General features: G+C 37.2%; 1 protein-coding gene across 13 annotated transcripts in view; it reads right to left on the bottom strand.

The window, feature by feature from the left end:
- FOCAD (focadhesin) overlaps nucleotides 1-9,515 on the bottom strand; it is a 322,164-nt gene that overhangs the window by 303,291 nt on the left and 9,358 nt on the right. For 6 of the 13 annotated variants that reach the window (XM_055294104.2, XM_063609851.1, XM_055294114.2 and 3 more), the window contains exon 2: nucleotides 8,516-8,560. The exons of 5 other annotated variants lie outside the window; for them this stretch is intronic. Coding sequence is in view for 4 of the 8 variants with exons in the window: in XM_055294114.2 (XP_055150089.1) it covers nucleotides 8,516-8,560 (45 nt within the window). In the remaining 4 variants the exon portion in view is untranslated. Of the gene's footprint in view, nucleotides 1-7,443; nucleotides 7,466-8,515; nucleotides 8,561-9,218; nucleotides 9,338-9,515 lie in introns of those variants that run through there. 2 more of the 13 variants (XM_055294107.2, XM_063609847.1) reach the window with 2 other exon arrangements.

The following is a 9,515-nucleotide window of genomic DNA, read 5'->3' on the forward strand; positions in this document are numbered from 1 at the left end:
CCCTTCACATGTTCCCTCGAACCTTCCCTATCCCCCAACCACCCCCATAGCCTCAAATAATTCCCTACCTGCCACCACAGTGACCCACTATTGTACCATTCATAGCTTTTACCACAATCTCATTCTGCTTCCCTACTCTACCCCCACCTCCCCAAATGCAAACTCTTTAAGGCAGGGACTTTTTTTACCACTATCTCCCCAGCATACAACAAATACCTATTCAATAAAGATTCACTGAATAAATGCAAAGCATAACATAGGATTTGGAATACCACGTTGGATTAAACAGCTCCTATGTGCTAAGCACTCCACAAGACACTTTGACTAATTCCACTAGATCCTCACAACAACTTTGAGGTAAATATTAACTCCATTTCCCACACAAGGAAATAGGAGCTCAGGGAAGAAGTCACTTGCCTGAGGTTATACAGTGGTATTAACCAGCAAAGATTTATTGAGAATTTTACCATGTGCCAAGCAGGTACTGTCAAAGCTTTTTATATGTATTCTCTCACTCACTATTCAAAACAACCCCATGACATAAGTACTACTATTAACTTTATCTTCACATGAAAAACCAAGTGAGGAAAGGAGAGGTCAAAATTAATTGCCTAATTATGTAAGAAGCAAAAGCATGAATAGAAACAGTCTGCCTCCAAATCTCACATGCTTAACCACTCTTTAATAAAGTATAGATATAGCTGACTTAAAGTTTTTGTAAAATTAAGATCATCAAGCAGCCGGTGGCTCATGCCTGTAATCCCAGCACTTTGGGAGGCGAGACGGGAGGATCACTAGAGGCCAGGGGTTTGAAATCAACCTAGGCAACATAGTGATACCCCATCTCTACAAAAAAATTTAAAAATTAGCTGGGCATGGTGGTACATGCCTGTAGTCCTAGCTACCCAGGAGGCTGCAGTGGGAGGATCATTTGAGCACTGGAGATTGAGGCTACAGTGAGCTATTATCATGCCACTGCAATCCAGCCTGGGCAACAGAACAATGCTCTACAGCAAATAATAATAATAATAATAATAATAATAATAAAGTTAAAAAACTAAAGCTAAATTAAGATAATCCATTAAAGCATTTCGCTCAGAGCCATGAACATAGCAAACAGTTTTTAAATGTTATTACTCTTAGTCTGAATCTAATACCCTGTTTTTTCCATTATATTTTGCTGCATCTCAGGAAATCAAATAAATCTTTAAATGAATTACCTGGGTTTGCATATACGTGTTAAATCAAATTCCCAAAGCAGCTTATCAGCATATGCAAACAGCTTTGTATCTTTGTGTATACTGCAATCCTAAAAAGGTAATCAAGTCTAATGCGCAAACGTTACATATTAAAGGTTACTCCTTGCCCAGAGCACAAAACATAAAAATTGTTTATCTAAACTTAACTTTCATCCTTGTGGCACCATCACCAGCAATACATCTCTCATATCTGTATATGTTCTTTGGTTATATGCCTTTATTTCATCATTGACTGTTCGGTTTAAGTTCAATGAGTAGCTAACAAAGGATAACGATTGGCCACTTCCATCACTACAATTGTCAATCTGTAGTAAATCTACACTTCTTGTCACTGATAAACACTTTCACATCTAAATTTTGTTTTTTTAAAATAAGTAAATAACCACTAAAATTAATTAAAGCAATTATATACCCAAATGATTGCTTAAACACTACACACATACAGATGGCAATGCCACTGCAAATGAGTACTTAGCTGGCAGGAAACCCCACCATGTGACAGGTGAAAAGACAGCTCAGTGAGACAGGGAAATTTGTGTGTGCATGAGTTCACTTGTAAAAACAGGGTTTGAAATAATACTGGAATGCTCAGGAAGAAATGTCCAGAAGCAAGAAGATCAAAAGGAAGCCACTGCATGTTCTTTCTCAGTTCCTGCAGCTGCCTCAGAAAACAGGGCTTGAACTAAAACTTGGCATCACATTCCAGGCAGAGGGAATATGAGGATATGTATGGTTTGAGAGGACAAAGTGGAGAGCTAAGATCAGTCTCTAATGTCCCTTCCAGCTCTGAGAGGGTTATAATCACTCCTCAAGACATTCTTGTCTCATTCTGAAGGGCCTAGTTTCCATCTATATAGCAGCTGCACCTGCTCAGATGCCAGTAAAGAAGAATCAGAAGTGGGAAGGGTCCCCACTGACCAAGCCTGCTGCATTATTACCCTGGACATTTGGATTTCTTAAGAGAAGCAGCTTCTTGTTCACCCACTTCAGGGCCTTCCGTGGAAGAAGCAGTTAAAAAATGTTTGCTGAATTACTGTGTTTGGCACAGTACCTAACAGACTCAAAAATGTTAGAATCAGGATTCCACTGTTTATTTTGTTTTCAGATCAACTTTCCAAAACAGAAACTAAGAAATAGAGGGGAATCTGTATCTTTTTCATTAATTAAGACTCATGAAACAAAGACCAAAATAAATAAGAGCCAGAAGTAGAAAAATAAATGTTTAAACAACTTTATGTCCAAATTAATACAGTAACTTGAATTTAGTGACCAACACATTTAGGAATGGATGATAATTCTTTTTAAACACATCCTAAACTCCCAGTTTTTTAACTAGACAAATCATTTTTGTGTAGACAGTACAAAGGTGAACTTCAGCCAAATTCAAATCCAAAATCAGCAGAATCTACATCAATTTCATTACACTGTCATGAATTTTGGTACATTTTCTTTAAAAAAAAAAATCAAAGAACACATGTAAAAGCTAACAAGACTGTTTCTTCACTGTTTCCAGCTGAATCTAATAGAGATGGAAAATGGGTCTTTGTTACTTTAATACAACATAAGTTTTACATGAATGCTTCCATTGACAGCTATTATTTGTCATAGCTATGTGCTTAATCTGCTATGTATTACAATCCTTTAAAAACCCACAGTATCACCTCTGTGTATTTCCCATTAGGGTAAAAGGAATTTTAAATAATTTCTTTAAAAAAAAAAAAGGAACATTTACTAATCTTCTATTATACAGCTAGCATTACTCATGGCTGTTTTTATTTATAGGGTGCTTAATAATCAGATATTAGTTAACCTTTGCAATTATCCTGGGCAGGAGTTCATTAGTAAATCATTTCATATTAGCGTGGAAATATCAAGCAGCATATTCAAGAATCAGAAGAGGATCTTGGGGTGAAATGCTGACATCCAATTGACAGAGTACAGTATGTAGGATGTCTTTCAGATAAAGTTAGTTTAAGAATTTTATTTAAACAAAGATGGAGGAGGAGGAAAACGAAGAAGGGGTTAAGATATAATATGTAGCTCATGTAGTTCTTTTTTTTTTTTTTTTTTTGAGACAGAGTCTTGCTCTGTTGCCCAGGCTGGAGTACAGTGGCACGATCTCGGCTCACTGCAAGCTCCACCTCCTCGGTTCATGCCATTCTCCTGCTTCAGCCTCCTGAGTAGCTGGGACTACAGGCGCCCACCACCATGCCCGGTATATTTGTATTTTTAGTAGAGACGGGGTTTCACCGTGTTAGCCAGGATGGTCTCGATCTCCTGACCTCGTGATCCACCCACGTGGGCCTCCCAAAGTGCTGGGATTACAGGCATGAGCCACTGCGCCCGGCTGCTCTTCATGACTTTTTTTAATTTCACAAATGTGAAAACTAGTATATATGATTTTCATACATACAGGCCTAATGGAACTTTTCAACACTCTGTTTTAAGTAAATGACCAACTAGATGAACAGCAACAGCCACTCCAAAGACCAGCAACTTACAATAAAGCCAATGTTCAAAAGAGTTTCATTTCACCCTCAAAGACTACTTCTGCCTTTCAGCCCAAATTCAAACACTATCTAAGAAATTGCTCCCAATCTGGCTTACTTCCAAACTGATAGAAAGGTTATCAAAGATCAGATCAGCTCAGGAACAAGCTACACAAATAAGGCAGAACCAGCATGATTCCCAGAACCACAAAAGTCTCCCCAAGTCCCACCTACCATACCTAATTTCATAGAGAACTTTAGCGCCATGAAGCTGAAAGTCTGAGGTAAGCCAAAAACTAAATCCCTCTGTGGAACTGGGCAGTCTGGGTACCACTTCCTGAGCATTTGATCTTACTATCTGACACTTCTTGGCTATATCCCAAAGTGTGGCATACATCCTTCAAGTTCTATTCAGTTCCCATTTTAAAAGTGAGTTAAGAATTAAAAAGGTTTAAAATCAAGCACACTTTGTGCAAAAGTATTCATGGATAAATCTAAAAGATAAACTAAGGACTATGCAGATAAAATATTGATCAGTAATGGAAAATAACATTTGTAAAGAGTTTTAATAATGTAAAGAAAAGTTTACAATAAAAAACACTTGAGAAATTTTTGCATACAACCATGAACACAACAAAGTTTAAAATATAAGCCGGGCGCAGTGGCTCACACCTGGAATCCCGACACTTTGGGAGGCTGATTTCAAGTCCAGCCTGGGCAACATAGTGAGACCTCATCTCTATAAAAAATAAAAAATTAGCCAGGCACAGTGGCGTGTCCCTGTGGTCTCAGCTACTCAGGAGGCTGAGGTGGGAGGACTGTTTGAGCCCAGGAGGTCAAGACTGCAGTGAGCCAAAGACTGCAGCACTACACTCCAGCCTGGGTCACAGAGCAAGACTCTATCTCAAAAATAAAAATAAATATACAAATATGTGTGTGTGTGTATACACATATAGTATATATAATGTGTGTATATATGTGTGCATGTGTGTAATATAGAGACAAATATAGAATTAAAAAAACAGGCAAAAATGTTGATAGGGTTATTTCTGAACAGGATGATGGATGATTATGTAACCTACTGTATTCCCCCTTTGCTACTTTTAATTTTGGTCTTACAATGGGGCATACATTACTTATTTTAAATTACAAAGAAATTAATTCTCTTCAAATAAAAAAATAAAATGTTTAATTGCAATTTTTTAAAAAGTGATCTTATTTATTCACTTGAAACCATGGTCTTTTATCATTCTCTAAAGAGGTAGTTTCACCACAGCACACGCCAAGACAAAAAAAGTCTCACTTGATCCAATTATACCACTTATTAAGAACTATTTAATGAGAAAGTCACACCTTTGAGTTATTAGACGCTATAATGGTTCTGCAGAGTTCCAAACAAGTAAGCTAACAGAATTATCTTTGATTCTAAATTGTTTGCCAGGAGATTAATCCATCTGCACCTGAAAAAAACATCAAGTGTTCCTCCAGTGTGTTCAACATTCTTCAGTCTCATTTTAATCAAGTATGTTAGCTTCCGTCTAGAGGGCATTTTTAATTGCTTGAACTACAGTATAAGTAGTTTTTATTTTAATTTTCCAAATTCATACACAACATAATACCAAGAAAATCAAACCTTTAGTCATCAATAGGTAAATTTTAGAGAGGTCTTTAAATGTTTTGGCATCTGTCGAAGAATAAAACAGCTCTTTCTGATAGTGACGTTTGAAAAGACACCTGAAGGAAGTAATGCGCAGTCCAAACAGAAGGAATAACCTTGAGATGGAAGCATGTTTGGCAAGTTTAGGAAAGACCAAGGACACCAGTGTTGGCTGGTGCAAGTCAGCAAGTTGGGCAGTGAGAGATTACAGAATGAAACAGAAACCCAGATCATGTAAGCCTCTCCAGGGTGCTGGGAGTCTTTGGATGTTTCTCAGTGAGATGGCAAGTCCTACAGGGTTTGGGAAAGAGGAATGGCATATTTGACTGACATTTTTAAAAGATCATTGTGGCTTCTAGGAAGAATAGAGACCATAAGAGGGCAAGGATAGAAAAAAAGAAAAAGAGAGGGACCAGTTAAGTTACATCAATAATCCAGGAGATAAATCATATTGCTTTGGACAAGGATAACAGCAGTAGAGATGGTGGGAAGAGGTCAGACTTAGGGGATGTTTATTTTTTTCCAGATTTATTGAGCTATAATTGATGTCTTAGTCTGTTTTTTGCTGCTAAACAGAATATCTGAGATTGGGAATATTTTATAAAGAACAGAAACTTATTGGCTCACAGTTCTGGAAGCCGGGAAGTCTAATATCAAGGTGTCAACATCTGTGGAGGGCCATTGTGCCACATCATCACATGGTGGAAGTGCAAAGAGACAGAGGGCAGGAGAGGACCGACTTTTACATTGGCACCAATCTCACCCTTAAGGGTAGCACCCTCATGACAATCACCTCTTAACAATCCCACCTCTTAATACTGTTAAAATGGCAATTAATTATTATTATGATGATTATTATGAGAAAGAGTCTTGCTGTCACCCAGGCTGGAGTGCAGTGGCATGATCTCAATTCACTACAACCTACATCTCCTGGACACAAGCAATCTTCTCACCTCAGCCTCCCAAGTAGCTGGAAGTACAGGCTTGCGCCACCACGCCCAGCTAATTTTTGTATTTTCTTAGTAGAGATGGGGTTTTGCCATGTTGCCCAGGCTGGTCTCAAACTCCTGGGCTCAAGCCATCCACCTGTCTCGGCCTCCCAAACTGCTGTGATTACAGGCATGAGCCACAGCACCTGGCCAATGGCAATTAAATTTAAACATGAGTTTTGAAAGGGACAAGCATTCAAACCATAGCAATTGACGAATAAAAACTGTATATATTTAGGGTACAAAACCAGATGTTTTGATTTATGTATACAGTGTGAAATGATTTCCACAGTCAAACATATCTATCACCTCATCTTATTACCATTGTGTGTGTGTGTGTGTGTGTGTGTGTGTATGGTGAGAACACTTGAAATCTACTCTCTTAGTAAATTTCAACTATACAATACATTAAGTATAGTCACCATGTTATATATACATTAGGTCTCCATTTGGTCAAAGGATACATGCCTGGAGTTATAAGTATTTCAGAAATATTTGGTAAGATTTGCTAATGGATTAGACATGAAATGTGAGAAGAGTGAAGGATGACTCCAAAGTTTGGGGTTCAGATAACTGAAAGAACGAAGCAGTCATACAGTAAGATGCAGAAGTCGAAATCATTTACCCATTTCTAAAATAATGCAGCAATGCATGAGTCTCCTAAATTCTTGGAAGCTCAATTTACTTTTGTCCATATCAGCTAAGAAAGGCTAAATGATAAAAGGATGCTACATGCAGACTGTATAAGCTTCATCTGCTTCTCAATTTTATTTGGGGCCAATCTTGACTATACACAACAAATGTTAAAATGTGTGTGCTTAGCTGCAGATTGGATTTATATTCAATTCATACCTAACACCAATGCTGCAGTCAACACCTGCCCAGGTCCTATCCAATTTTCAATCCCTGTAAGGCCTCAGTGGCCCTCTAATCCATACCTACCCCACATAACTTTTTAAATATTACAAATTGAAACCAGTAAGATACAGAGAAGGAGAGGAGACAGGTAAGTTAGTAGGTAGATGGGTAGATAATCCTTACTTCCCTACCTCGCCTTCCTCTGTTGTCCATTCCATTTCACATCTCTTTACAGGCTTTATGTCAAACGTTCAACATGTACTGAAGGCACTGTGTACGTGTATAAATGTAGGACGAGGGGGCAGGGAAAAAATTGATTGTACTGTAAAAAGAAACGTGAGGAAAGAAAAAATGAAAGCATACTTACGTGCTTAAGAAAAATCTTTACCAATATGAAGTTACTTTGCTAATATATAATTTGATTTGTGAATGAATCATCAACTGTTGCTAAAACTATTAAGTTAAAGGAAGATACGGAACTTTATATTAGAGGGATCAGGATGATCCCACTTGAATCCATTGATTCATCTTAGCATCACTAAAAGTAAGAATACCACACATTGTATACTCATGGGTGATGGAATAGGATATACACAGGCTTCTGTAAAAATACTCTTACCTAAAAAAAAGTTGCCACTAATATACACAACTCTCTACATTTAACTACCAATTTACAAGAAATATATGAGATACAGGAACAAGGTACCTCTTCCAGGACAATACCACTTGCAGAGCAATAGATCAAGTCCAGAATTTGGGACACTTTACAGGACAAAGGACTCGGTTTCTCCAACAAATCAGTGACATGGGAAAAAAGAAGGAGTGGAGGGATTGTACAGAATAAGTGACTAAACAGACATAGTAACCAAATTATATTATATTTGGGAAACTTACATAATTCTGATTTCAAAAAACCAATTCTACTAAGACAACCTTGGCACAACTGTGAAATTCTTAAATATGGACTGTATTGGATAATATTTAGGAATTGGTATTAATTTTGTTAGGGTTGATAATCAATGGCCTAGTAATAGTACATTAAGAAGTCCTTATTAATTAAAGACAATTACTAGGGAAGAAAAAATGTCAGAGAGAAAAACAAGATTGACAAAATGTTGATGTTGTTGAAATTAAGTTCACTGACTATATTCCCTATTAATGTGTGTATGTTTTAGTAAGACATTTTTAAAAATAAAAGAATATAGAAAAAAAGTAACTAGAGATAGTAAGATTGCAATGTGAACTGTTAAGAAAAATTATTACCATTTTCAGCTGCTAATCTGTGTGGATGAAAATTTCCTTGATGGTCTGCAACAAAACCAAAATACAAAATCACAAAACAAAAATAAATTGGAGGCTGAGACATATAGAGATTATCATTTTTATTCATAATCATTCATTTCAATATTATGCTCCTTATAATAGCTACATGGTTCAGATTGACTTTAAGAGTATGCTATAAATTCAAATGTAAAATAGCTTTATTTTGAATAATAAAACCTTTATTTTGAATAATAAAACATTTATCTGAAGTTCTCAGTAAGATATGTGGAGGTGGAGAGAGAGTCTAAGACCTTAGAAAAGGTTTGAAAATTTTCTGCCCTAGACTATTCCTTTCACCTGTTTCAGCTTTGCTTTGTACAAAAAATGTTATGATTTACAACTCAAAGTGAAGAGGTTGCTATTAAGTATCAAGAAAGGTATTGCATATAGTTAAGAGAACATGATAATCTTCTTGCAAAGAATAAATTTGAGTCTGGATGTGGAAGAATACTTGGTCTAGAAGACCTCTTTTAAAAAATGGATTGCAGCTGGGCACAGTGGCTCGCACCTGTAATCCCAGCACTTTGGGAGGCCAAGGCAGGAAGATCACTTGAAGTCAGGAGTTCGAGACTGGCCTGGCCAACATGGTGAAGTGCTATCTGTACTAAAAGTACAAAAATTAACCAGGCTTGGTAGCACACACCTGTAATTCCATCTACTTGGGAGGCCGAGGCACAAGAATCACTTGAACCCAGGAGGCAGAGGTTGCAGTGAGCCAAGATCGTGCCACTGCACTTCGGCCTGGGCAACAGAGCAAGATTCCATCTAAATAAATAAATAAATAGTGATTGCAAAAGTACCTGCAAAGGAGACCAGGAATTTCCTCAGATAATGGCCCAGAGCTTTTCCATAAAGAATGGAAGAGATACCTAAGCCTGAAAAAGGTTGCAGTACCTTTCATTCCTTCATTTAAGAAATATTTATGAGATGCATACCTTGT

This window comes from Symphalangus syndactylus, chromosome 9 (assembly GCF_028878055.3).
Source record: "Symphalangus syndactylus isolate Jambi chromosome 9, NHGRI_mSymSyn1-v2.1_pri, whole genome shotgun sequence".
NCBI classification, from domain to species: domain Eukaryota; kingdom Metazoa; phylum Chordata; class Mammalia; order Primates; family Hylobatidae; genus Symphalangus; species Symphalangus syndactylus.